This window comes from Daphnia magna, linkage group LG10 (assembly GCF_020631705.1).
Source record: "Daphnia magna isolate NIES linkage group LG10, ASM2063170v1.1, whole genome shotgun sequence".
Classification (NCBI taxonomy): Eukaryota; Metazoa; Arthropoda; class Branchiopoda; order Diplostraca; family Daphniidae; genus Daphnia; species Daphnia magna.
Genome location: NC_059191.1, coordinates 8,021,870 through 8,048,887, shown reverse-complemented (window position 1 = coordinate 8,048,887; position 27,018 = coordinate 8,021,870). Strand labels below are relative to the sequence as shown.

The 27,018-nt window shown below is 41.9% G+C and overlaps 5 protein-coding genes across 11 annotated transcripts; 3 read left to right on the top strand and 2 right to left on the bottom strand.

The window, feature by feature from the left end:
- Positions 1 to 253: 253 nt before the first annotated feature.
- On the top strand, positions 254 to 3,224 carry LOC116932161. 2 transcript variants are annotated; one of them, XM_032939943.2, is made up of 4 exons: positions 254 to 553; positions 611 to 867; positions 933 to 1,173; positions 1,239 to 3,224. In XM_032939943.2, the coding sequence occupies exons 1-4, from the start codon at positions 490 to 492 to the stop codon at positions 2,225 to 2,227; spliced, it is 1,551 nt and encodes a 516-aa protein (XP_032795834.2). In that variant the 5' UTR covers positions 254 to 489; the 3' UTR covers positions 2,228 to 3,224. The 2 variants fall into 2 exon arrangements, with proteins under 2 accessions (XP_032795834.2, XP_032795833.2); XM_032939942.2 differs by having other exon boundaries at positions 255 to 867.
- On the bottom strand, positions 2,547 to 21,537 carry LOC116932138 (disks large 1 tumor suppressor protein). 6 transcript variants are annotated; one of them, XM_045179779.1, is made up of 19 exons: positions 21,114 to 21,537; positions 20,504 to 20,635; positions 17,373 to 17,563; positions 13,559 to 13,696; positions 10,404 to 10,445; positions 10,057 to 10,338; positions 9,721 to 9,942; positions 9,412 to 9,646; positions 9,221 to 9,317; positions 7,034 to 7,247; positions 6,633 to 6,775; positions 6,291 to 6,537; positions 4,734 to 4,836; positions 4,558 to 4,602; positions 4,344 to 4,490; positions 4,106 to 4,278; positions 3,937 to 4,049; positions 3,757 to 3,848; positions 2,547 to 3,631 (listed from the first exon to the last, which is right to left on the bottom strand). In XM_045179779.1, exons 1-19 carry the CDS (start codon positions 21,130 to 21,132, stop codon positions 3,525 to 3,527), a joined length of 2,742 nt encoding a protein of 913 aa, XP_045035714.1. In that variant the 5' UTR covers positions 21,133 to 21,537; the 3' UTR covers positions 2,547 to 3,524. The 6 variants fall into 6 exon arrangements, with proteins under 6 accessions (XP_045035714.1, XP_045035712.1, XP_045035713.1 ...); XM_045179777.1 differs by lacking the exons at positions 20,504 to 20,635; positions 21,114 to 21,537 and adding an exon at positions 17,865 to 18,534; XM_045179778.1 differs by lacking the exons at positions 20,504 to 20,635; positions 21,114 to 21,537 and adding an exon at positions 17,865 to 18,534 and having other exon boundaries at positions 3,937 to 4,046.
- Positions 21,538 to 21,667: 130 nt separating this feature from the next.
- Positions 21,668 to 22,655, top strand: LOC116932205. Its single transcript, XM_032940006.2, has 4 exons — positions 21,668 to 21,909; positions 21,981 to 22,152; positions 22,219 to 22,347; positions 22,414 to 22,655. The coding sequence occupies exons 1-4, from the start codon at positions 21,791 to 21,793 to the stop codon at positions 22,609 to 22,611; spliced, it is 618 nt and encodes a 205-aa protein (XP_032795897.2). The 5' UTR covers positions 21,668 to 21,790; the 3' UTR covers positions 22,612 to 22,655.
- Positions 22,656 to 22,889: 234 nt separating this feature from the next.
- Positions 22,890 to 24,446, bottom strand: LOC116932197 (AMMECR1-like protein). Its single transcript, XM_032940000.2, has 4 exons — positions 23,901 to 24,446; positions 23,683 to 23,793; positions 23,419 to 23,624; positions 22,890 to 23,363 (listed from the first exon to the last, which is right to left on the bottom strand). Exons 1-4 carry the CDS (start codon positions 24,188 to 24,190, stop codon positions 23,194 to 23,196), a joined length of 777 nt encoding a protein of 258 aa, XP_032795891.1. The 5' UTR covers positions 24,191 to 24,446; the 3' UTR covers positions 22,890 to 23,193.
- Positions 24,447 to 24,894: 448 nt separating this feature from the next.
- Positions 24,895 to 26,820, top strand: LOC116932178. Its single transcript, XM_032939973.2, has 8 exons — positions 24,895 to 25,039; positions 25,120 to 25,210; positions 25,280 to 25,471; positions 25,538 to 25,649; positions 25,714 to 25,919; positions 25,987 to 26,131; positions 26,192 to 26,499; positions 26,565 to 26,820. The coding sequence occupies exons 1-8, from the start codon at positions 24,982 to 24,984 to the stop codon at positions 26,755 to 26,757; spliced, it is 1,305 nt and encodes a 434-aa protein (XP_032795864.2). The 5' UTR covers positions 24,895 to 24,981; the 3' UTR covers positions 26,758 to 26,820.
- Positions 26,821 to 27,018: the final 198 nt, after the last annotated feature.

Genomic DNA, 27,018 nt, shown 5'->3' with positions numbered 1-27,018 from the left:
TCGGGGGAGAAACGTTTTTGTACATTCCCTAGATCCCTACCCCTTTTTGTAAACTCTGAAGCCTAATTTGGGCGCCATTTCAATTTTTTCATGGTGCTTTTATCAGTGATGGGATTACAATTAGTTAGCGAATAAATCGTCAATAACCTGGGTAAATAAAATAAAAAACATCCAAAACGATTTACATACTGCTTCTCCCAACCGTTGAGTGGCGCTGTTCTTAAAATTTTTCTCCCTATGGTCTTGCCATTCTCTTCATCTCTGGGCTAGACTTTGTGGGGAAATTTAATGAAATAAAAGAAGGCTGAGATCCTTGTTTGTTTTTATGTTCAGCTTGTTGATGTCATTTGACATAATCGAGAGTTACAGCTTTGACATGTTTATTTGCTACCGTTCGGACTTTCAACAGTGGCGGCTTACCTAATCCTTGCTTGAGCAAAATGAGTTAAGAGGAATATTTTATTGTCCGATCTCACCACACTTCGTAAAATGCAACTTGAAGCAGATTTTATGCATCGCGTTTTGAGAGGATGCTTAGTTCAACCCCATTACGGTATTAGTGTTTTGAGCCTTAAACAATTGAGTCTTCAGGCCACAGCTTTTTGGGCAGTATGTACACTCCACAGGCTTCATGATTCCCCTGACAAAATTCAGCGTGCTAGTTCTGATGAAATCATGAAGGCTGCTCGGGATTGCATCACAAACAAAATACCAAGCAACTTGGTGGATGAATTTGTCATCCAGATGTTGAACACAATTGATGTGGTTTACGAGCAAAGTAGAGTTGGCAGACAGTTATTGGTTTATGTGGGTTCCTTTATTCCCAGAAATCTGAAAATCCTTGTGATGCCTCTTTGCCTTGAGCAGGTACAGTTTGGAAAATCAACAACAATGTTTTATTCATGTTGCAATTAACAGTGATTTTGTTAAAGGTAACAATTGCGGCCATTTTGACTCTTCCTCTCTGCACAAATCTCACAGAGTTGTATATGGAAAGAGCAGATCAGTCTGTCATTACACAAGGGATTCTCTGCCACATCCTTAAGTACCTAAGGAGGTTGAAAGTTTTGGCTCTGCCGAAGCAGTGTAATGATTCTGTTATAGCAGTTGTTGGCCAAAACTGCCCCAATCTGGAGAGCATTGTTTTAAATGACACTGGTGTCACAAATACAGGTAAGCCTGTTATCTTATCTTGATTAGATTTACAACTCCTTCCACTACGTGACTCAACCATTCAGGAATCGCTTGGTTGCTTTGTTGTCGACGGCTTCATACGGTGATCATGCTGAAAACGGAGGTCAGTCCACCTGGCGCCGCACTGCTTCTTCACGGCTTACCTTCGTTAAACGTGTTGCTCTACGATAGCATAGCCGATACACTGTGGTATTGTTCAGTCAACGCAGCCGTCTCTCCCAAGTTTGCCCTGAAAACAGTAGCCTTCGGAGCTACGGATCTTCTTACTCCCGGACATCTCGAACTGTTGTCACAAATGTGTCCCGCAGTCGAATGGCTTTCGCTCAACAGTGCATTCACTTACAGCGTTCAAACGCTTGGTTTTTTACCTAAATTGACCCTTTTGAGTGTAAATTTTCGCGGTGGGTCGCTAGATGTTCATTTCGAAGATTTCTTGCGACGAAATGGCATGACCATCCGGTGTTTGCAGCTGGTTGAAGCACAAGACATGGAGTGGACTCGGTTCGAAAAATTACTCGTTTTTTGCCCTGCCCTAGAATCGCTCGTATTTTACGAGTGCAGTTTCGAACGCGTGGAAGTATTCGAACACGTTTGTGAACTACGCAAGATATACGGGAAGAGCCAATTGAAGAATCTTCAAATCTTCCGCACTCCATTGATGACACAACAGCTGGAACACTTGGTGTCCATCTTGCCACATCTTAGTCGATTGGAACTAGGCCATCTTGATTGGGACGTTGAGCAAATCCGCATCTTTTTAATGCGCTATAAGCATCTAGAAATATTTCGCGTTCTGACGTGGAGATTCAATGGATTGGGAGCAGCCGTAGCGTCTTCGATTCTATGGGGAAGTTCCCGAAACGTTCGCTGTCTCAATCACACCTTACAACTTGAGTTTCCTGGGCGAGTCATCCAGCTAGATGGACACTTTACAAACACGGCCCCTTTTCAACGCGGCATTCCCCAATTCTTGTTGGCCGAGTATGGCGAGCTGTCGCCTCTGCTAGATATTGCACGTATCGGCCGGAACTAATCGGACGAACGTTCTTCCTGTTATTTCCTAGTCATTCCAAAATTATTTTGAATTGTTCGCTTATTAGTAATTTATTTTTCGGCTCTTCTATTTCGATATTATTTTGTTTTTTGTTCTTGATGATCTTCGTTGTAGTTACCAACATTTACATTCTGTTCAATACAAATCTTAACCCCAAAAAGCTGTTACCTTAGACGGGTTGGAGAATACCACGTCCATTTCCTTTTTTATTCTTGCTGACATCGAGGCTATTTGAAAATGTTTTTCCTTTCTGCTATCCACTGTTTCACACACATTTTCACTCATATACACAATCAACTCTTTTTCACACATTAATATTATGATCAAACAAGAAAGAAAGGAGGAGACAATTTTTCGAGGGAAAATACTGTACAAATCATGGAGGATGTAAAATGAAAATGGGAGGGAACTATAACGGATTATGTATGTCGTAAACTATCTTCACAAGAACACGGGTCATTTCTGCTGCCCATCAGAGCTTAACAAATCTTTGTCAATAGCTGATTTCGATCATCTTAGCTCGTCTTTTACGACCCCAATGGAGAAAAAATGATGACCTGAAATAGGGATATGACCCAGTATGCTGCTACGTGTCGAGATTACGAACACCATCTCAAATATCTGCTGTTTGTTAAGGTTGTTGTTTGGTTTTGTCAGAAAATTTTGGAGGCATGAAAATACATTCTCTAGAAGAAGGACGGGGAGAGAAGCAACAATAAAATGGATTAGTTATCAAGAACATGACATTTCTTAAACATTTGAAACAGGTCTAACAAATAAGAGAACGTGATGGAACGTTTGGCAGCAGCTGTTAGCAGCAACAACAAAAAAATCCACTCGAATTTCTTTCTTTTCTTCTCTCTGACCGAGAAAGGTCCAGCTATTATCTGCTTGTTGATTTTTGTTCTTGTGGTTTTGCTATTCACAAATCATGAATTTTTTTTTATCGTGGGGAGAGAAAATACATAGAAAAGAAGAAAAAAAGTCAATGTCAAGAAATGGGGGGAGGAGGGAGGAAATGCATGAACGACGAGGAATTCCGTCCAAGTCAAAATTTTATAAAATCCTAAGAAATGAAGGAAGGATTGGCATGCAATTTGTATAGTCATCAGGTCGGTGCTATCAGCATCGCTGAAGAAAAGGGGGGAAACGGCGAGACAGGTAATAAAAAGGGGTGGATTTCTCTCATGTCGTTTTGATGTTAAAGAATAAAAAGGAGGAGAATCGACTACCAAGAAGTCTCGTCCAAGAACAAGTATTAAAAGACGATGGCAATTCAAAGTTTGTCTTTGGCTGGGACCCAAACCGTTGGCCCGGATTGCTCTCGAATCACTTCCTTGACTTTGGCGTAGATTTCCTCCGGTGTATCGCCTTGAACAACGGCTGGGAAAAAAAACAAATAAAATAAATAAATAATAATAATAAAAAAAAGAAAGTTTGGCAATTGATATAAAAGAAATAAAACACTAACGCAATAAGAAACAATAGATTGATATTGATGGATTTACCGGTAAAATACTCGCCAAATTCTTGTTCTAGTTTCATGGCTCGGTCGTAAGTTTTTCTGGCTTGGTCTTCCGTCATCCGTTTGTTCCATTCCCTGATTGACAGAGATACACGACATAGAGAAAAAGGAAGTCAGTTATTAAAGAACGCACTCGCATCCGGATGACAAAGTGTGTACGTACATGATGGCGTCTACTGATTTGGGTTTGATGAAAATTGCTATCGGATAGAGTTGGGCCACTTGTAGCCGCTTGATGGCGTTACCACTGACATCCAGGATGCAATGTTTGCCCTGCTTTTGAACGCATAATTAGCCAATGAATGTGGTACGATAGACATGGTTCTAAATACCTTCTCAGCTACTTCCCGTACGGATGCCACGGAAGTACCGTAAAGATTCTCGTTATACTGGCCGGCCTCGATAAAGAGGTGGTTTTGGATGTCGGCTTCCATCTGCTCCCTGGAGGCAACGAAATGATAGTCCCGCTGATCAACCTCGTAATCCCGTTTCGGTCGAGTCGTATCTATGTGCGGGTAGTATTACGATAAGTTTTCGGGTCAATCATCAAGATATACTATGGTAACTCACGAGGGACGCAACTTCCAAACTTTTCAGGGAACTCGGAGATAAGGTCGTCGTTGATGCGGTCCTTGAGTGGGCCAAGGATGATGATTGGTCTGGTGTAAGTCATTTCAATTTGCTGGACCGACTCGTAGGAGAAAACAGCTTCCTCTTCTGTTAAAGGCATTACAATTAATTGTTAGATTTTTAAAAGACGGATCGACATCAATTGTTCACTTACTAAGGCTGGTAGAGTCACTTTCAGAGGGTGTCATTGCCGATGCGGCTACAAGAGAAAGAAAATGGAACGAAATTTTAAATAACATGAAATTTAAAGTGTGATAGGTCAAGGTATCAGCAAAATCAGTAGGATGGTACATGTAAGGTTTGTTTTGTTTGTTGTTTTTTAACACTTACGCTCTTGGTCTGAGCCTTCCTCGGATTGATCCTCCCTGCTCTTAACGAATGGGAATTTTCGGCTAAAGATGAAATTTTTCTTCTTCCTCTCCAAAGTTGATTGCTACACACGAAACGGAACCAAAAATGTGAATGATAAACAAAAGAAAAAGGTGCCAGGAAAATCTTTCAAAAATCCATCTCAATTTCGGTGTTGGTTCAAGTCCTTTTTAATTTGACTGATCTGATACAGACACAACAACGATAACAACCATCACACAAGGGGTCTTTTTGACGGAATTTGCCACCTCTTAACGTAACAATAATCGTCCCACATTCAGGAGGAAAAAAAAAAACAGGTGGTAATGTCATAGAGAGAAAGAGAAAGAGTGAAAACGAGGGGAGGAAGAGAGACGAAGAGGATCAAGAGTTGCGAGAGTTATTAAGAGACAGAAGACGGAGGAAACAAGCACAACAAGATAGGCCCAATAAGCTCTAACACACTTACAATATATTCGGTGAAAAAAAAAAAACTACCAAAGGTAAAATCAAAATACGTCGCCCCGTCCTCCCTCCCCCAAATGTAGGGCAAACGGTAGTAAGTACGGAGAGATGAATAAGGGAAGTGAGATCATCATAATAAACATGGTCAGTCACTACCGACAGGACTACCAAAAGAAAAGAAAAAATTAAAAATTAAACACAAAGTGGGTGGCTGGTGTCATTTTGAAATCTATTATAAACTGTTTATATTTCAGAGAAGGGAGGAGTCGGCGAATCAAAAGACCTTCTCTTCTTTTTTTCTTTTTTCTCCCACCCCCTTCTTTTTTGTCCGGAAAACGATAATCATAATGTAAATAAATAAAGTAAATCAAACTTGAATCTGTCTGTGGTTCTCAACCGTCCTTTTTTGTTAGATGGGTATGGCAGCGTGTAAAATAAATTGAAAAAAAGAAAAAGAAAATCGAATCAAAGGAAACCGAGATAAGCCAACGTTAGTTTCCCGTATCCATATCTACTGGAAATAAGATACAAGTGCTCTCCGAGACGGAAACAAAAATAAATCCTCACCCAAGAAAGAACGAAAAAAACAACAAAATAAACAATAAAAAAACACAGAAGAAAAAGAAGAAAAAATAGAAAAATGAATGAAATAAATAAATAAATAAATAAGATGTGCGTTCCGGCCAGACATGCATCCCCCCAAAAAAAAACCCGCAAAAAAAAAAATATATCCCTCAATAAAAAAAAAAATGATTAACATAGTGGATCAATAGGTTCAGTACTTTCGACCATCCGGCAAAGGATGTCAAAAGAAAAACTGAATCTTCCTTCTCTTGTTTCTTATGTTGGAATGTAAATAACCCCCAAAAATAGGCGGTGACGACGTCGATTGGTAGATGGGTAGTGACAACAAAATAAAAAATAGGAGACTGCCCCGTATAAAGCCGAAGAAAAAATAAATAAATAAATAAAACAAAATTGAAAAATAGAAAGAAAAAGAAAACAACAAATAAAACAAAAAAAAACGAAGGGAAAATGTTGTGGGAATAAATAAATAAATCAAGGCATATTTACCCTATCTTGTGTTGGACTTTTGCCCTGGAACTTGACGGTACGATCGCGAGCTCTCAGTTTCCGTTCCCATCGTTTCTTGGAGGGAATGATACCAATACCCTCCTCTTCTCCATTGGCTAACACGCGCCTAGCTTGCCACCACTCGTCGTCTGACGCGTTCGTGACGTGCAGGATATCACCGTAACGGAAAAACAATCCTCGACTAGGCAGTCCATCGTCCTTGTTTGGATCGTAATCAAAAAGGGCCCTGAAATGATTCAATCAACACGTTTAACACTTTTTACTTCCGACATAAAAAAATAAAAAAAAAATGAGTTCATCAAATTCATGTAATGTTTTCACCTGACGTAAAGCGATCGTTTCTGTGAGGTCCTCATCAGGGTGCCGGTCATCATCTGCTGCTTGAGTTCGTGGACTTTGGCTTCGAATCGGTTGTACTCCTCAGGTCGGTACTGGACGCACAGCGTGACAGTGTTGCCCGCTCCCTGCGTAGAAAAATGGAAGACAAAACAATTGAATATCGCACAGCCTAGCGAAGGTGGAGAGAACGGGGCGATCGATAAGAACCGACGCCCCAATCCCGACTGTTCATCGCGTATCACCCTCTCTTTTGCCGCTTTGACAGGCGCGAGCAAAAGGACGCTAGAGTTAAAACGACGATCGACGAGATGGTGCCACTTGGACACTCCTCTCCAAAATCTTTGATAAGAAATGAAAACAAAAAATGACTCTTAAGGGCGTACCTTGAGTGTTAATGCCGCTTGCTCGTGAGTGGCATGTTTGAGGTCGTGTCCATTAACCGAGATAATTTGATCTCCACGTCGTAGTTGGCCACTCACGTCAGCTGGACCACCGGCCAGGATGAACGAGATGAAAATGCCTTCGCCATCTTCACCACCGACTATGTTAAAACCCAGTCCGGTTGTCCCTTTTGATAGCACCACAGATCGAGGAGTCCTGAACAAGAATGACAAATATGATGCCGAAAAACGTGATTTTCACCGGAAATGTTGAAGAGCTCAAATTGAGGGAGGGAGAAGAAGAAGTAAGAAAAAAAGGTGACGCCGAACGGAGCAGAGACGACAAACCAATTAACACGAAACAGATGCGCGATTCTATAATGGTTCGAACGCCGGATACAGTTGAAGGGGTGGGATACTCAAATCACGATCGATATGGCGGCTGCGCGGATACAACCACGGGCAGAGGAGAAAGGCGGAGTCTGGACCGTAAAAAGCATTTTTCTTCTCTTCTTCTTTAATAATAACTGATTCTTTTGAAGACAAGAATAAGCCTCCCCATTCCTCTGGAATGACCCACGGCATCCACTAAGAGACGTCATATTTTACGCATACAAGTGGCCTCAGTATTTTCTCTGGTTTCAGCACGTGTACGCGTGAGGTAGCGATCAAAGAGAAAATCCCATGCCACGTCAACTATCCTCTTTTTACTTTTTTCTATTTTTAAATTACACGAAAAAGGAGTTTTAACTCGCAAAAAAAAAGAGAGGGGGGAATATTTAAAAGTGCACGAAACCATAGCTCGTATGGTATCCAATATCCGGACGAGTAAAGTGTTCCCTTCCGTAGTTGCCGCGCCCTACGAGCTCCCTCCGCAAGAGGAAACATCTTGAAGAACAACAGCCGCACCTTCCCTACCCTTGTCCCCCATCTTTTTATTTTTTGCCTTCTAAAAAAGGCTTTGTCTCCAAAGAAACTGCCAACTTCTTCTTCTTCTTCCATCACAACCCAATATTATCCAAGCTATGTGGCTCATGCATAGTCAATGCAACAGAATCTTTGGTACGTCTCTCTCTATAAAAGGAGCCTCCCCCCCTCCTCTCTGGTTTTCTTTTACGTCCCCAGGTGTTCACGACGAGAGCCGTACGTACGGATTTTTTACGTGAGCCGAATAACACATTACGCACATCGGCGCGCATACAGGCCGTTGTCCAATTCAATGGACCATTTCAAAAGAGAAGGAAAAAGAGAGGGGATAGGGGAAACCAGCTGCCAATATGTATACAATCTATACAACAGGCCAACAGTGTAACCAGATCGCTCTTTTTCTCTGTGTTGCCGTTGCCTTAAGATTTTTGAAAACGAAAAAAAAAAAAAAAGTACGTTAAGATTTCTCACTGAATAAGGTCGGACGGGCGGTTGGTTTTCTTCTTCTTTCCCGATTTTTTCGTCGAATCAACACCACTATTCGTTTTGGCCATTCGATACTGAATTCAGAACGCAATCCCCCCCCTCACAAAAAAAAAGAATTCGGTTAGGGTCAAGGCACTGTGTAACACTCTCTCGGCCGTCTGGCAAACTGTCGGACGATCGACAGCTGCACGACACTTTCGAGCAAAACGACGCCAGGCGCGCACATACACACACACACACACACACACAAATTGAGAGACGAAAAACGCGGGCGGGTATTGGTCGCGGGCCCCCTGGTTGGTAATGACGTCACAAACACCCCTCCCTTTTTTGCATCAATCAAGAATGTATACCAACTGGCGTTGGATGCTACTCATCACCGACTGAGACACCACTATCCGATCGCTGCGCGTTTACACACCACACCCTTCCTGCTGCGACTTCTAAATATATAATGGCGGCTGCTGCTACGGTAACGTTTACTGGCATATACACTGCACGTGGGAACAACAACCAGAGACTGCACGCACTGCAGTGACTCTCTCTGAAAAGAAAAATGGCCACATCACGTGACTGGCCCACCCGTTGAGCGAACCCGTTCTCTCGTCGTCGACACTGACCGCCTGACCCCGATTTTCCTGTTTTCATTTTTTATTCGATTTTTCTTATTGTTTCGTCTGGTTCTTTTTCTTTTGCTTGTTTGTCTCTCCTTTTTTTTCTTTGTTTCTGTTTTGGTTATCTTTCGTTTTAGTTTTAGCTATTTTGTTTTTGGCCTACCTAGCGATATCTTCTTCGCTAACAGCCCGAGGAGTAGAGACTTGAAGTGCACCAGGTATTTCAATCGGATCGTAGGCACCACTGACGTCAATAGGAGCTGCAAAAAAAAAAAAAAAAAAGAGAGAAAAAAATGTCGGCCATCATCAGTATTCACGTCACTATCCAACGAGGCTGCACGTCGAATAACTTACCGAGTCCTGGATTAGGGGAAGGAGGCTGATGCGAGTGGTGAGTTGTCAGATTGACGGCCGACTGCGAAAGGACGGGCGTTTGTTGCTGGAGTAAAGGGGGCTGTCCGACCACTGGCATGGGCGCAAGAGGCGCGTCCGTCTTGGCCACGACCAATACGACGCGATCTGATGTGCACTTCAGCGCAGAAACGGCATCTTCGTGCGACACATTCTCCAGATTTTTCTCCGTCATCAACTAAAAAAAGGGGAAACATGACCAACCGTTACACTATCTGGCGATATGCACCATCTATACAGCACGAAACTTACAGGTAAATTCCTGACGAGAACCAGTTTGTCACCGACAGCAAGTCGACCGTCAACTTGTGCCGCCCCACCGTCCATTATCTTGGTGATGTAGATGCCATTATCGCCAGGTATATGCTGATTTCCCGAGCCGCCTGCGATGCTGAAACCAAGCCCCTTGTTGCCCTTGCACAATTCGATTTCGACGATGCGGGGCGAACGCGGCTGCCGGCGTCGTCTTACGCTCTGTATAGCGGAGAGCAAAAAAAAAAATAAATAATAAATAAAAAGAAGCAAAAGTGAGAGGTAAAAAAAAAAATTAAATGAAAAAGAAAAATGAAAGGTCTTTGAGTGACTCACCAGACGGACGAGGTTGCCGGCCCTTTTGAGCGCATCGACGGCTGCTGAATGGGGAACGTTCACAACTGAAACATCATTCACTTTCAAAATGACATCGTTGATCTTCATTCGGCCGTCGATGGCAGCCGCTCCGCCAGGGATGATCTTTGTCAAGCAAATCGCTGGATCATCGCCGATGTGTGGGTTGTCAGTTCCACCAGAAATGCTGAAACCCAAACCAGAATTGCCCCTTTCAAGGATGATTTCTTCATAATCCCAAGCGGATTCATCGCCTCCATTCGCCTGTAAGAAATTTAAAGAATGAAATCATCCACTTGTACATACCATGGCTTCCAAGCACAACTTACGTGTTTGTCTACGACCAAACCGGGCGACAGGTGGGACTGAATCTATTAGAAAACACAAAATATTTCTTGTTAGAAATGTACAATACTTGAAAAACTTGTAACGATCCAGTAAAAACAATTTAGCAGCTGGGAATTGTTTTGAAATACAAATTTAAAGAGGTGTGTCTATTGATTGTATAGTTCAGATTCCTTATTGATAAAGGTAAAAGGTGATGTTCTTTATTTAATCTTCTTCGAAGCAAAAAGAACTGTCACACACTTGTTTTTCGAGCAAGGTGGTATGTGACTGTTACCTTTTTTTGCTTTACAATCATTTGGAACCCCATATTGACTTAGGCAAAGTAAATACTTTTTTTTTGTTTTGTTTAACTAATAAACGCCGTAAGGGGGGCCTATTGGTGAGGGGGAGATACAGGTAATCACGAAATAGCCAATGACGCCGACTAAAATCTCACCGTATCCAGAATGGAATGGGAAGTGAGGGAGACGAAAGTCTGCGGTTTTACGACATCCTACAGAAAAATACTTTGACAATAGGAAACAAACAAAACTTACACCAGCGTTCACTGACCAAGCCGATTTCCACTTTCGCCACCACTCATTTTTGGCCATCTTGCCACACACATACGCACACACACACACAGAAAGGCAGACAGCGTCAATTTCGTTTTCAAATGAAAACAAGGCCGACCTAAACGGTTTCTTTTTTTTTCCCTCGCAACTACCGGAATTTGTTTTTTCCTTGAAACGCCTTCTCTTATTTCAATAACACATGACTATCCTTGCTAGCCAATCAGACAAAAATGGCAACAACACAGTAGAATTCATAAAAACAAAAAAAAATAAAAAATAAAAACTGTACGCTTAAAAACACCAGCACGTATTCGAAGCCGACAAGAAAGAGACTAGAACTTAGTTGCACATGATACGAACACACACCGGACTGTTATCTAATTGCATGGGAGGCCCCTTTTCCGGTCTGGACACCTGTACTGCCCTGTGCTGCACTCTTATGGAAGTTTTATTTTGAATTTGTTTGAATTTCCATTTCAATGGATACGACCAACCCTAGTAGGGAACCGGTAAGTATTTTTTTTCTTTTTTTTTTTTAGCGGGGAAAAGGTGGGGCGAAAAGGTGGGGAAGAGAGGAAAGGTCTCGTCTGCTCTTATGGGAAGCTGACGTCAACGACAGCGTTGCCAAGCGTATTGCGAAAGCGGTGCGCAATCCAAAATGCATTGAAATCAAAATAAAACGAAGCTTCCAAGGCCTAGTGAGAAATCCAAGGACTTATCAAATATATAGGATTACCTTCCGTCGTGTTTTCATCGTTGATGCTGGCAATTTATTTATGAAGCAGCGTCTATGACAAACCGGCGTTTGAAAGCATCAAGAACGCCGAAAGAGAAACGGGGAAAAAAAATGGCGCGAGCGTCGGCTGCGAAAACTAGCCTGCAACTGATCACTTGCGCTGTGCACAGTAAAATAAGCTCAGACACACACAGCTCACACCGACCAGCAGCAGCAGCAGCAGCAGCAGTGGCAAATATAAACCATCCGGCAGCAACAACAACCAAGCTCGTCACAAAAAAATAAAACCAAACAAATTGGGAAATAAAAAAAGAATCACGTCACTAGCCGGATCTAAAGCCACTAGAGTTCGGTAACACAAGATTTTTTGTTGTTGTTGCTTTCCTCTCACTTTGACAGCTCTTGAACTAATGTCATTGGCACACTCGAATACATTCCACAGAAGCCAATAATAATATTTTTAGGTTTAAAAAAAAAAAATGATCCAATCGCCACAGCCTTCTCGCTTGGACTGACTGACTTAAAAAGAGGGGAAGAAATAATAGAAAAAGCTGGAGTGTACAGTACAATGCCGTGAGAAAGGACGAAAATATTTCGAGACTTTTCCCCTCGGGCGTTAAGGGTCTCTTTCCACATGAATAGAAAGCAACTGGAGGATGGTTGGATTTTGAAAAGAAACGGAAAAAAAAAGAACAGGTTTCCTTTCTCTGCTTTTCCTTCTCCGCAGGTATAAAAACACAACTCTTGCAAGCCCTGACATCTTTTGGTAGAATCAATAACGACGTTGTGAATCCAGGATTTTATTTTTTTTCCTCCTCTCTAATCGAATCCTGACATAGACGGCGAACTAAATTCCATGTTAGCGTAGGAAGCAAAAACGAAACAAAAAGGCTTTACAAGCTTTATTGACTGTACGTGAACTCAACCATCCGTGGACAATGGCACCCATGTTTCCGCTCGGTTTATCAATTCTGTCCGAATGGAGCGACCCTTTCCCGACGCATCTTGCGTGCACTATCGTGCTGTCTTCATCCTTTTGATACGTTCAGACACACCCCATACTACACTTGGGAAATAATTGAATTCTTCCTCCGGCTTCAACTGCATCCCTTACGCTCAAAAAAGAATTTCGCATTGATTCGTTTTACGCCCGGCTGATGACCTGTTGATATGAAACTCGACCATGCGCTAAAATTACACTCTGAGTGAGTGGCGATTCGATCTACCAACGTAAAGGAAATGTAGTTTTGTGTGTGTATAAGGCTTTTCTCAACTTATTCTTGTTCGCCTTTATTTAGTTATTTATTATTATTAGTTTTGTTTGTTTTTTTTTCGTTTTCTTTTAATGACTGGATGACACAGTAAAAGCAGATAAGTGCCTATAAAATCCGTCGCTCCAAATATAAAAACTTTAGTGTCACACTGCTATCGCTCCACGGAAGAGGTAGTTATTTTCATTTGTAGGGTTTGCAATGTGTGCGGCAAAAAGTCATTTGCTTTTTTTCTCTCTTTTGTTTTTTATTGCTTCGTTTCCCATTACATTCCCGGAGGTGTTCAATGAGTTGGAGTGCAGGATCCGGCCGTATTACGATACCCAAGACGAGCTCTTGTTCTCCGTTCCATTTCAAATCCACTCGTTCGCAACGTTCCAACTCGAGTCTGGTTATCCTAGTCGGCGGCCATTTTGCCGGTTCCCGTTAACAGTGTGCCGTATTATATTTTTATACAGTGGGCATGGAGTAGTGGAGATCGCACGATAAAAATACATCGCCGTTTGGGGGTCAATATGTCGTGACACAACCCACAAATTGAATGCAACGCTGGAGAAAAAAGGTGTAAATCTTACCTTCTGGTGATTGGACTGTTGCTGGATCACGATCCTATCTGTCGCCGAAATAACTGGTTCGTTGACACCGTCGATCATGTCAACCGACACCATAGGATCGTTCTCCTGGCGTCCTCTCGTCGCTTGATGACGTGGGCTCTGGAACGCACAGAAAAAAGAAAATGAAAAATATGATTAGTTTTCCTGGATCGATACGGCCAACGAATGCGTCGAGTTGCGCATTGCAAATCGACACATCAATTTGTTGTCCTTATAGAACATTTTTTTTCAATACCTGTCATTTTAACATTGAAATCTATTTCGAATAAATCCAAAAGAGGGGAGAAAAAGAACGAAACAAATTTCGATCGTGACCCGATCGTGACATTTTCACGTGATCCATGAAAGCATAACAAAACAATAAAAAGACAAAAACAAAACATAGACACTATAAACACGACTCGGGCCGCCGGGCCGTCACATCGATCACTGCAAACGAAAGAGAGACGCACTAGATGAAGAAAAAGGAGAGGCCTCCGCCCTCCACCTTATCAACTAAAAATATTTTGGCGCAGTGATCTTCTTCTTCTTGTTGTTGCAAAATAGAAAAGCGTTGAATTGGAGGCGTGCCTACCGCTATTGCAATTTCTCTATTTGATTTACTCTCTCGTTTAGATCGCACGCGCGCAAAAAAAAACAAAAAAAAACCGTAAACATATAAATCACATTGGAAGAAATCAATCGGCCTTACTTTGAAGCAGCTGGTGCATTTGTGTTCGGATCGATCGGCCGGATCTTCCTCCGAGGCGATAACGGTAGCCGGATGTGCTAGAACTCTTTCACGCTTGTGTCGATGACGTCGAGATCGAGGCACAAAGTACATGCAATTCGAAAAGCGTCGATTCGATTGTCGGACGATAGAAACCCAATCAATCATCTTGGCTTTTTTTTACCCTCTTTTTTCTTTTCTTTTTCTTTTTGGTTTTGTTTTTATTTGGCTCTCTGGATTTGGCTCAATTTAAATGCACAGAGTCAACATGACGACACCGAAGTTAACGACATGTCCGTCCACGCGCAGACCGAACTAAACTGAAGATGCCGTACACACAACAAGATGCAAAATATTATTTTTAAACTTTCTTGACAGAAAAGAGAAAAATCAGCCCGGCCCTTTTCCGGTGTCCGTACGGAGCTAACGGCCAGCGTGACCGTGATTGTTTGCGACTGAAGCGAGACTAATTTTACACAGGCGAGTCTTACCGCGGCGGCTGATTGTCAAGTTTCCCTACGGCCGTCGCCGTCGTCATGGCGGACAGCTTCGTGTACGCGCTTTTTTTTCTTTCCTTCTTGCTTTTAACAGCCAAGAAAAATAGAAGAAAAAGGAAAGAAAATGAAAAAGTAGAAAAACAACAAAAAAAAAAAGATGGCAGAAGAGATCGTGACACGACACGCTCTACCGTATATACATCCCGTTCCACAATGTATTTATATATATTTTAGTTTGGTAGTGTGTAGTCTCCTTCTTGGCCTCCTGTGCGTATATACGTGCCAATGTGTGTGTGTGTGTGTGTGTGTATATACATTGAAAACGAAAGGCATCAGATGGCGACGCTCATCATCAAACATTTGGCTCGGTTTCTTTTCAAACAAGTTCTGACTCATTTCCTCTCACATCGATAGTTTGCGTGTGCAAACGATAACTAGCATTCGGTAAGGTGTCTACGATTGATCGAAAACTACTTCTTTCCTGGGCAACGCAAAACTCAGGTAGGACCCAATTAGGGATAGTAAAGCTTGACTGACTAAGCCGGGAGCTGCTAATCGGCCCGACGTTAGGTCGTAGCGCCAAGTTGGAACCTGTCGTTTCCCCAGACTCTTAGGTAAGTGACCTTACTAATGTTTTATGCATGGTTTTGCGGGCTTTACGGGATATTTATCGGGACCTCACGCTATAAACGTATATAGTTCGTAATGCTAATTTTTAGAGGGAAGGTAACTACTTGTAGTCCTATTGATTTTCCTCCCAATATTATCAAGTTAAGTCTCCCAACGCTGCTTTTAGATAGATCCAACTATTGTTGTGCACATCAACAAAAGAAATCTTTCTTTTTTTATTGTTTTGTTTTTCCTTTTTTCTTATTTTTTTTTCCCCCCTTTTTTTTTAATACTTAGTTTCTCGGGCTCCCCGTGGTAACGTACCAACTCGCGGTGATAAACCCCGTCGGGAGTGACAGCTTCCCCAAAGAAACATAGTCTAGTACAAAAGAAAAACCACGCGCTAGGGAGCAGCCAACTGTTTCCGGCCCGCCCATCTTGAAAGATTGGGAAGAATTGCGTATTTAAAATAATAGAAACAAAAAACAAAACAAAATCAAGGAACGATTGTAGATGCAAGTAGCTCAGGCCGATCGATGGGCTAGATACGCACACTCACACACAAAAAAATCGAATGATTGTCACAATGACTGTGTTATCACGCTGTTGTTGCACCATTACCAACTTGCTTGCCTTAAGGATATGTTTACGGGGCACGGCAACAAACCTCGGGGTAAAACCTCTACCATCATCATCAACGGGGCCCCATCACAACAATCGTACAGTTCCACGCATGGCGTAGAGCCGTAGAGTACAGCAAAGTACGCTGCCCCCCTTAGGCTGTACACTAACAAACGGAGTGCAACAACCACGTCAACAAGACATTTCTACCAACATCAACCAACTGGCATCGTAAACCGTATTTTCTTCAAATGAGCTTTAATTTAGACAGCATGTTCTACTTAAATGACGTATCGTTGTCCAGCTGCAAGACGGTATTATCTGTTTTGAAAGCCGAGAAGTGCGTGGCACAACGCCACTCGATTTCGACCCACTCAACTAGTACATATAGGCGGCTCCCTCGTCTCCATAATTTAAGCGGTTAGCGATTCTCTTTTCTAATTTTCTCGAGAAAGGGGCTGGTCTCGTACTGGTCCCACACATTACAATCAAAATCTAATTTGCTCGTATTTATTAACATGGACGAGTTGACGGCAATGCGCGCGCTCCTGAGCGGATCAATAATCCCGCCCAGTCGTCAGGGCGTCAATGAACAGGCGTTCATTATGTTTAAGAGACTCGGGCAAGTTTGAACTTGCTCGGCGTATTTGAATTGATCATCGAGCCGTCGCCTAAAATCTCCCGACTCTCAACTTTTTAATCGATATTCGCTGTAAAGAACTACTTGGTTGATGTTCAGTTTAGTTTCAGGCGTGGTTAATCAACAGTTTGTTTTTTCTCCTACTTTACTTTATATATTTTTTTTTTTCGTTTCCCAAAGAATAATAACGAAAGAAAACGTCTTGACGATGTAAACGAAAGAATTAAAATTTAAAGGTTTGTCGATAGAAAGAGGTTGGTGACAAGATGGTGGTAGCCAATCCGCAGGCTGTTGGTTCAGCTCGTCAACACGCTTCAATCAGCTTTTCAAAACGTTTGCCCTGGTGTTTGTTGATGTCGAAATCAAAATCAACATGGCGTGCGTGCAAAGGATCGATCGAGAGCGCTCTACATGCAGCCATCCATTGCTTGCACCACGGCGTTCAACGAGTTCCTCCTCCCCCTCCCCCCATGATAGTCAAAACCATTTCAAAGACGAGCGTTCGCCTAATTTCGCCAACTTTGGGAAACGTCAGCAGATACGGAAAACATTTTTCCTTCTTCCCCTTTATTTATTCTTTGAATGTTTTCCCTTCTTTTTTTCCTCCAAGTTCTTTTTTTTTTTAAATACAAGAATTTGTGTACATTGACGCCCACTCGAAGACAGTTTTTCTTTCATAAATATTAAAATAAACCTTACCTCCATCGGGAATAGGGCCGTGACGCAGGACTGCTGTTGGATGTCGCCATATCGCGTAGGAATGATGACCGCGGGTGCAGTCTGTTGATTAGTCGTTTCCCATTTACTGGCCATTTGGAGCGTCTCGGCTGTCTTTTGCTGGACCGTTTTTGTTTCGTCCAGCAGCGTCAGCTCGTAAAATTCTTGGATATCTAAGAAACGAGACACGCACAAACACAAATACAATAAAGTGATTTGAGGTTGCCAATTAACTTGCACGATAAGCCACGCTTGCAGACTGTAGAGGTTACAGATAGGACAAAGAAGAAAAATGTTCGCTACTTCCTAAAAGCAAACAAGACAATCCACCCTCTATACAATCAAATTAACTCTGGCCAACGTAGACAGTCGAATAACCGTAAAAGCGTATTCCATTTTCATCTTATAAGAACTTTCTTGGTATGGCTTTAATTAAATTCCTGCGAGAAAAGAAAGGAAAAAAAATGGGCAGACCGTGGGAGGATCGAGACGTGGGCTGAGTACGAGGAAGAGTAGAATAATTCCAACTTTGGGCTGTTCGAGCGGAATAAAATCCAAAAGGATCGTCGCAAAACCGGACTGCCGGCCGGCGGATGGGTGGGCCCGTTGGGCAAGTGCACTCTAAAGTGTTGATCCGTAAATTTTGAGCGGAGCGAGAAAAGGATTGAGCTTGTTGGAAGAGTCTTTGAGACGGATAGTTAAGACCATCCCCAATTGACGAGGACGAGCGATGGATTTGCACGTTTTGCCTCAAAGGCGGTGGAGGTGGCGGAGGAATCACATCATCCAGAACATCTTCTTGTTCTTTGACGGAATGTTTCGGATCGGCGAAAGAGATGGGGGGAGGTAATAGTAGCTGGTCGTCCAGTACCGGATGTTTTGAGCGTTTGCGTTTGTCTTTTCTGATTTCCGTCCGTATGCGCATTAGCCAAAGTAAGCCGAACAGGGCCATCATAATGGCCACCGGCCAATGCGCCTCTCGATAGCCATCACACTCATACAGAGAATAATCCTGTTGTTTGTGGACGATAGTAGCACTTGTCCTCTTGTAGGGAACATCCAGCACCACGGAAGAAGCGAAGACATCTGCTAACGGCTGATGCTGCTCGTGTGTGGTTCTCACTAACATGCAACGAACAACACACACAAAAAAAAAAAACGACAGAGTGATAGTGGTGGCGGCGCCGGCGCGACTGTTCCCTCACTGTATATATCTATGGTGGCTCTTGAAATCCACTTTCGTCTTTCATTCATCAACGTCGGTGCATATACACAGATTAGGTAGAAACAGCAACAGTCGGTCGATGGAGTAGAAATCCAACCAATTTTCGTTCATCCTTTCTTGGTCGATAGGGAAAATAAGTAAATAAATAAAAAGGGATCGGGGATTAAACGAAGTCGGGGCTGCCCTTCAAACTAATCCGTGGCGATTGTTGGAGGGTAGTAACGCAAAAGAAGAACGGCAGACGCAAGAGGCTTGATTGCTTCAACTAATACCAACATATTTTGTGGCTGAAAACCGTACAGTATCCGTCTATAATTCACGGAATAACAAAAGAATACGCGCAGAGTCAGTCTTGACGTTTCTAGATGAGACTTGAGTTTCATCGTGCAACTGCAAAGGAGGAACCGACAACATCCACTCGTCCGGGGAGCTTGTCGAAAACAATCAAGACACAAGACACAAAAGACTTGATTTATTTATGTAAATCTGACTTTGTTTGTTATGTTTGTTTTCAAACCAAAGAAGAAAAAGAAAAAACTGTTGTCAGAATATTTGAAAAAAAAAGGAGATATAACGTTATGGATCGTCCGGATTGTCCGTGTGCGACGAACGGAATGGTTAGAGAGGCTCCCCCCAAATTGATAGATCTCGACAGCAATTTTCCAGTTCTGATGGATGTTATAATCTTCGGGGAGTGCAATCCGCGGTACACGAGAAGATGGGAAAAAGAATGTTTTCTCTTGTTTAGAAATCAGTAATAATAAAAATAAAAGCTTATTCTGCCATGAGAAAAAATACGGTCAAAGACGATCGATGCCGAATGGCAGCACAGTGGGTTTAAGAAACACGCCTGCCAACGCCATCTACCAGCAAGCCCGTCGTTTGTTAATTCGACATCTCACAGATGGCGACTGCTTGGCCAAGAAGAAAGAACTAATTTGATTTGCGATTATATTTCCTCGCCGAAGGCATTTCAGATCTTCACACTAATTGATTACAGAAAAATAAATAAAAAACAAAAATAATAATAATAATAGTGAATGACCAGGGTGTCAAGCACACGCGAGCAGATAGTCAACAAAAGCTTTTAGTAGCTTTTTAGGGATGCAGTAATGTTGAGCTGTGTTCCAGATAAGGTTACTGTTTATGAAAACCGACCCTTATTACGAGGGCGGAAATTGCTTTGTCATATCACCGTGTTTCATAAATAGTTTAAGGATACACGAGGAAGATGTAGGATCGATAAAGAGGCAGCGTTTGTCCGCGAATAGATGATCGTCTGACGGATTGTCTTCCATCTTGGTTACAAATCGATGATGCATCGCACAATTCTCATATACTGTACGATGAAACTATGCTATTAGATGCCGCCATGTCACATGATTTACAATTCCCGTCTTATACGGCGCGGACGGGCCTTGCGCGGCGCAAGTCCTCCGCTGCTGCATGCAAAGATCAATACGGCGAAAATGGGAGGAGCTAAAAGATTTGGCCTGACAATAATATAAAGAATGAAAGAGGAGGCAAAAATAAGTAAATAAATAAAATAAAATAAAAAGTCGTGCTCTATTAGCAGTTCGGTACAATCGACCGCGCGTCCATGGAGATGAATCGGAACAGTCGACAGACGGCCCGGCCGATGCGGCGACGTTAATGAGACCGGACGATGATGGAAAAGGTTTCCTTTTTCCTTGGTTATTCCCTATCCCACTTATTTAACAACTAAAAATTCTTTGTCGCCTTTTTTTGTTGTTCAGATATGCATGAAAGTAATCCAATTTTCTGGTTTGTTGAAGTCGCTGAAATGCGAGTCGACCGCCCCGAAATGAGAAATTCCGTACGTTGGCATTGCAACCGGCCGTTGAGATAATTATTTTAGCTGACTTACCGAGTAAAGCTTGAAAAAGCCTCGATTTGAAAATGCCAATGACGCGTTCGATGGCCGCTCTCAGCTGTTTGTCTTGCGGTGATGTCAACTTGGTGTGGTACTCTTCTAGCAGCTCCAGCGCCCGATGAGCCTCTGTAATAAAGTCCATCGAGAGTTTAAACAAGAAGTCAACTGATTCATTCAAGGAAAGCAAAAGAACTTTTCGGTTTAATGTTAAATCAATCAAACAGTGACGTCAACAAGAAAGTCTTTCGGTCACTCGCCGCCGAAGCAGTATCGATCCAAAACGGAAGCTCCTCCTACTCTTCCCTTTTTATTTACCCGATGGGTACACATTGCAAGTTTCCATGTTTTCTTAGCTTTCTTTTTCTTTGATGGCAGTTGTTATGTTTTTCGGCCAGTCTTCATTTAGCCTACCACAAGTAGCTTCGGTCGGGATCCATCAGTAGTGCAACCTAATTGGCTGCGATTGTTTTTTTACACTATGCACGTTTCTGCTGGTTTTAACCCTTGCCCCGATCACTCAGTTTACGGGAATAGCCGATGGGAATCCAAAAACAACAAAACTCCACTTCAAAATATAAAGAAATGCCGTCAAACATGTACTCACCTTGCTTTCTAACAGGCATGATGATGTTGGCAGCCGGCAGGAATTCCAATAATTTACAACTTTCAACATTCACAACATCACCGCGGAATTCAACTAGAAACGATTAAGATCCACACGTAAAGCGTTTTTTTTTTATTATCTGTTCTTCGGTCCAAATTCAGACGTGATTCGAGTGTTTTTCAACGAACTCAGTCTCCATCAACACTCGGCCGCTAGGCTGTTTCACGTAGCCTAGGGCAAGGTTTTGAACAACACTGGTTGGTGAGGTCAACGTGCCTCAAAAAACTGAAAATGGAATTCGAATGATGGCCAAATTTGATTCCTTCTTTAAGCAACTAATCAGGCAAAACACAGAGGCCAACCACCTCCCGACCGTCGTGTACAAGGTTCTGCAAAACACTGTCTTCCTCTTGCTCTCTCAAACATTCTTCCGACTGTGCGGAATAAAACAGCCAGCAAAGACTGTCAGCTCCTCTTCGGAATCCCTGTTAAAAAGGGGCGGGTACTATACATTCTCCCGAGCAGTTTTGGAGCATGTTCTTCGTTTTCTACTGGCCTTGTTCGTAGGTGTGCATTTGTGCTACGATGCGCGGAACACACGTTATTTTTCAAGCATGCAAAGTGATTAAAATTGAAGTTTTGTTTATGAGAAGAAAACCAACGTGTTTTACATAGAAATGGTCCTTCGCAAAGGTACGGTAGCTGAAATACCACCTGGTGCTGTTAGATTGACGCCAGCAGAAGCAGTAATGTACCAGTTTGATGCGGTTAAGAAGTGGAAACCCCAGTCCGAAATGTAACACCCGTTCAGCATTTTTTAAAATATATCGGTAAAGCTGTATACATTTATTGAGATTCATTTCAAAGGTGGCCTTTGATGTATGGCTCTCTTGGTGTGGGCTTAACCAACTCTCTCTCTGGGATCTTTATTAATGAATGTTTTAGGAGACAATGTTTACTGCCAAAATCTGCTCTTTTCCTGATTGGTATGCCAATCGTTACAGTTTCAACTATTGCTGTGACATTTCTTCATTATAAGGTACACATTCAGCATTAAGTAATTATATCTTTCTTTTTAGCAGGGGCTAAATATTTGTGCTTTTAGTATGTAACTTCAGAGTTGTTGCTAATGAATAGCACATGTATGCCTTGCATACAAGGGAGGACAGTCCTACTCGTTGGTTTATTTGGAACACTTTACCCCTTAATTGGATCTTCTTTTGGGAATATGTTGGTAATATAAAAGAATTAACTTGTGTTATTAATGCACATTCAAAGTTGTATTCATTAATTTTTGCAGCAAGCACAGAGAATGGACACTATTTACTTACCTTCATTGAATAAAGAAACAAAGAAGTTTTTCCAAACTTGGCAGCAGATGGTGCAAAAGAATAGTAATTTTCTCACCAAAGTTCTTGCGGTGAATGTGATTGTGGCTGTCGTCGTCGCACATTTACAGCTGAAAGCCTTCTATCGGCTTAACCAACAAGATTATTGAAATTCTTGGCTAGTCAAGAGTAATACATTTTCCTAGATACATTACTTTACTGCCGATAGCAGCTACACAATGTTAATATAGGACACGAGAACACATGGGCAGGAAGTGTGATTGAACGAAAGGAAAGTATGGAATAGGTAGTTATAAATTTTTTTGACATCAAGATTCAACTCTCAGAATGATTTCAAAATGAAATGATTTAATAGAAGGGGCCGAATGAGTAACATAAATGGAAATGGGTGAAACAGTTTGGGACTCATGAAAAAAGAATAGAGAACTTGAGGCACGTGGCAGTTCGTTCCACACCATCCGTAAAAGTTTTATTTATCCAACTGGACAGACACACACACGAGACAAATGAAGTTATTACGCCCTTATTTCTTTGGCCATACTACAGGATTTCATCGATTTTGTTTTTATTACTTGTGTGTGCAGATCATTCTACGGTAAGCAGTCGACGAAACGCAGCTTCAAATTGAATTGGCTGTTGATTAAAACCTCGCTCCTTTCGTTGGGGTAACGAGGGATGTTATGTGAAAGAGGTGGTATGAAAGCCGCTATATGATAGCCATTTTTTCTCTTTTAGTATTTGCCGTTGTTTTTCCAGTGAGTCCAGTAATCTTGCCAAGAAACGGATACTTTTTCGCTGCGATACCGAACAAGTTTGATATTACGTCGAACGTCCTGGGTAACTAAACCTTTGAATCCACCTTTACGCAGTAAAGAGTCAATTGTCTGAATGCGATCCCATCCTATGGAAAACATGTATATTATCTCGTCGCGAAATTAACCATAATTTAATAGTACCTTGCTCGGTGGCAACTTCCGGCAAGTAAGTGGCAGTGCGTCGGGAGCCACGATCCGAATGAAATTCAATTCGGATCCCGTGGGTGCCGACTTCCCAATCCATGTGATCTTCAGCGTCCTCAAAGTTGGTCAAAATGGACACGGAGACGTGAAGTTTTGACAGTTCGTCGGCAGTTATTGGGCTAAACCTAGAGTCCTTGAATGCACTGAAAACCAAGAGAATTAATTTTTGGCTTGGGAATGGAAAAGACAAATCTAATTTACCTCGTCACTGCATATTCCCTGAGACCAGAATGCAAATTCATTGCGCTAAATGTTCCTATACAACCACGGAGCCTTTTGTCCTTCCCAATGGCCCATGTGACAAATAATGGGCTGTAAAAAATATTACAATTAGTAAAAATTAAAATTAAACAAATAACTGCTACGGAATTAGAGTTAAATGAGTATAAATGCCAGACAAGAATGCAACAATAGCTTACTATTCCTCATTGGTGAACCTAGGAGCTTTTGGAGGTTCTGAACTGTGTAAATGAGAGTAGAGGACATCAAAACAGTAGAAACCCATCTCTGGATGAGCTACAGTGCCATTTTTCGAATGCCCATTGGTCAGATGAGAGTGATGATTCAGTCCAGTTAATGAAGAAGACCCCTGAGCAAAATGGGTATTACTGCCGGATGAGCTTCCACCGCCATCGTCCGTGCCGTTACACGAAGATGACGGAGAGCTAGCCGTCTTTTGTTTCTTGGTCCCACAACATCCTGCAGACATGACAGACGATTGACGTTTTACACCCTCTCCTGCTGCTTTTCCCTCTCTGTGCAACGAATTCTCTTTCAAGCGCTCCACTTCGAAACTCTTTTCGGTTCTCTGTGGGTAGCACAGAGCCTCTCTTTGTTTCAAAAAGAGATCATCGAACGATAAAGCACTACCAAACACACACCCTCACCCTCTCCCTTGCACAGATACAAGCCCTGTGCCCTGTCGCAACCCACAGTTTCACACTAAGGCAGCCGCTAACGTCAACAATAAAAGGAAAATATTCTATATTCAGGCTTTCTCAATGCGATGTTGTCACATTTCTTAACCTAGCATGGTATCAGCGCTAGGAATTCTGCCGTTCATTCCAAATTGAAATTTTCAATTTATGAGAAAAAACAGGATCAAATCACTTGGAAAGAATTCCAACAGAAATAGAAAATAATATTCGATTTGAGCAGTATTATACGTAACTCCAACAAAACAGCTGAACAGTTGTATATCAGCTTACAAGCTGGTAGCGGTGAATAAAAAATAAAACAGTATTAAAAACTACAAAACATGATCGCATTGCTGCTGTTCCGGCTTCAACCAATAACTCGGACGAAATATTTCTTTTCCTCCTTAGATTTTCCGTTTCCGATGTTGTTATTGGAGACTTCCCACCTATCGCTATTTTTATTGAACTACCCGATAAACCAAGGGAAGATGTGCGCGATAAAAACACGAGATACTGATACGCAATCGTCACTAGTTGATACGTACCTGACAATCTTCGACATACAGATCAGTTCCGCTACACCATGAAGTGGTACGCTTTCTTCGTCGCTATTTCTTGCATCACTCGTTCTGTTACGGCAGGTATTTTTCTAAGAAAATTTATCTGATTTCATTATACTAATAGCTGACCATTGTTTAATATTCGTCTACTGGCATTCCAGGCGGTAACATTGTCGAAGAATTTCTGCGTCATCTGGAACCTGTCAAAATTGAAGGACCATTTAATATTAATTTGAACGAAGAACAAATATCGTAATTAGAAGAAATAATTTATTTTTAATATTTATTAGCCAATCTTTGTTTTTGGGTTGATTTTTGTAGGATTCAAGGGTCAGTAGACACCTTGGTTATCAATGGATTATCGGATTTTATCGTAAACCGTTGGTTTGTTGACGCTGCCAACTCAAAAATCGAATTCGATTTGAGTCTCGCAAAGTTAGTTTCTACCGGTCACTACACTATCGATGGGGTTTTGATCAATTTCTTCCCTCTTAAAGGATCCGGAAATTTCAAGTCAGTTTAGTATATAAATCTGAACAATACTTAAAAAAATTAGCTATAGAATTATTTTTTAAATAGCATAAAAGTCAAAGATGTTCGTTTAACTGGGCACATTCAAATCGAAGGAAATGGCAGGAATGGGATTTCAGTCCAAGAAATTTTGCTTGACACTCGTTTTGGTGAACTAACGGTACACACGATCATTTAAATGTGTGATTTTCTACATTAGCTCATATTTCGAAAATGTCATTTAGAGCCAGTTGGATAACATCGGCGAGCAATCGGATCTGGACACAATGAATGAAATCCTTGGGGTCGTGCTGGTTGATCTATTCTATCAACATGAGAAGCTCATTAAGACAGTTCTCTGTGAATCCATTAAAAGTGACATTAATCGATACTTGCTTGCCAATAGCATGGCCCATTCACTTATTCTTGGGACCGTTTTCCCCCTCGAACAGTAGGTTTCCCGTTCAATAATTCAACTAATATCAAAGTTACATTTATAAGTTATCTTTACGCTACAGAGATATCCCAAAACCGGAACAACGAATAATTAGAGATATTAGCGATGTAGTGGACAAGCTGTTTTCAAACATCCGGATAAACGCCACCGAGGGCGGATGGGACCCTATTCGTTTACCTTCCGACTCCGCTGTGTTTAGCATTACAGTTTAGTATTTTTTTTTTTACGGTGATTTAGTGCAACAATTGTGACTATGTTTCTTATAGTTGTTTGGTGCCACGGCGAATGGTCAAGTTTCTGTCAGCAACGCTCGGCTCGGTGGATTCTCAACGATCCATCGTACGGGTCCATGCACATTTGAATTGGTGGCTTTGCAAAATAAAGCGGAAGCGGTGGTCTTTGTCGGAGGTAACGACATTGAACTGGGCGTCGACATCAAATGGGGTTTCAGCATTTTCAACACAAACCTTCAAATTGAAATGATCGTCAGGCATGTCGATTTGATGATCAGCGTCATGGTCAACACTGAGACTTTTGAAGTAGCTCTGCAAGAACTTCTTCTAAACGAAATCGGGTATTGAAAACACAATTGAATTCAGTTTTGAATAATCTTTTTAAAATTACATCGACGTCGGATAGGACTGTTAAGATTACCATTGGAGGAATCCCTGGCGGTGGCAGTGATGTCATTTCACAGCGACTTTCTCTGATCTCTAACTTGGTCAAGGATTCGCTGATCTACGCTTTTCAGGAAGCGCTTAGACCCTCTGTGGAAGAGCTAGTCACAGGACCAGCCCTAAGCAGCTTCTTGGCCGAGAACTTAAAGTTTTAAAAATTATGCATGGTTTATACACCCCTTCAACAAGATTTTAGAATTAAACGAACTTCATATTCACGTTGGATTGCGCATGCGCCGATGAATAATTTCCTCTTTTAAAAATATATCGTTAGCGAAGCCACTGAAAATCTTTCCAATGAATCAACCGAAGCCTTAATATCGTGAATCGTAATAAATAGCCTATAGCTCTATAGCTTCTCTATAAGAAATCTTTCATTTCCCTGCCGCTGGTTCCTTGACGTATAAAATAGAACC

Bases quoted from the DNA above. Each gene is read 5' to 3' on its own strand.
- LOC116932161 (XM_032939942.2), top strand. From the start codon at position 490: ATGCAACTTGAAGCAGATTTTATGCATCGCGTTTTGAGAGGATGCTTA. The intron at 868-932 runs GTACAGTTTGGA...ATTTTGTTAAAG, and splicing joins TGCCTCTTTGCCTTGAGCAG to GTAACAATTGCGGCCATTTT. The intron at 1,174-1,238 runs GTAAGCCTGTTA...TCAACCATTCAG, and splicing joins CACTGGTGTCACAAATACAG to GAATCGCTTGGTTGCTTTGT.
- LOC116932138 (XM_045179777.1), bottom strand. From the start codon at position 18,519: ATGTTAGTGAGAACCACACACGAGCAGCATCAGCCGTTAGCAGATGTC. The intron at 9,943-10,056 runs GTGAGTCACTCA...TCCGCTATACAG, and splicing joins CCGGCAACCTCGTCCGTCTG to AGCGTAAGACGACGCCGGCA. The intron at 7,248-9,220 runs GTAGGCCAAAAA...ATTCTTGTTCAG, and splicing joins AGCGAAGAAGATATCGCTAG to GACTCCTCGATCTGTGGTGC.
- LOC116932205 (XM_032940006.2), top strand. From the start codon at position 21,791: ATGGTCCTTCGCAAAGGTACGGTAGCTGAAATACCACCTGGTGCTGTT. The intron at 21,910-21,980 runs GTAACACCCGTT...TTCATTTCAAAG, and splicing joins TGGAAACCCCAGTCCGAAAT to GTGGCCTTTGATGTATGGCT. The intron at 22,348-22,413 runs GTAATATAAAAG...TAATTTTTGCAG, and splicing joins CTTCTTTTGGGAATATGTTG to CAAGCACAGAGAATGGACAC.
- LOC116932197 (XM_032940000.2), bottom strand. From the start codon at position 24,190: ATGTCTGCAGGATGTTGTGGGACCAAGAAACAAAAGACGGCTAGCTCT. The intron at 23,794-23,900 runs GTAAGCTATTGT...TATTTTTTACAG, and splicing joins AGGTTCACCAATGAGGAATA to CCCATTATTTGTCACATGGG. The intron at 23,364-23,418 runs GTACTATTAAAT...TGTTTTCCATAG, and splicing joins GGAAGTTGCCACCGAGCAAG to GATGGGATCGCATTCAGACA.
- LOC116932178 (XM_032939973.2), top strand. From the start codon at position 24,982: ATGAAGTGGTACGCTTTCTTCGTCGCTATTTCTTGCATCACTCGTTCT. The intron at 25,472-25,537 runs GTCAGTTTAGTA...TTTTTTAAATAG, and splicing joins AAAGGATCCGGAAATTTCAA to CATAAAAGTCAAAGATGTTC. The intron at 25,920-25,986 runs GTAGGTTTCCCG...TTTACGCTACAG, and splicing joins ACCGTTTTCCCCCTCGAACA to AGATATCCCAAAACCGGAAC.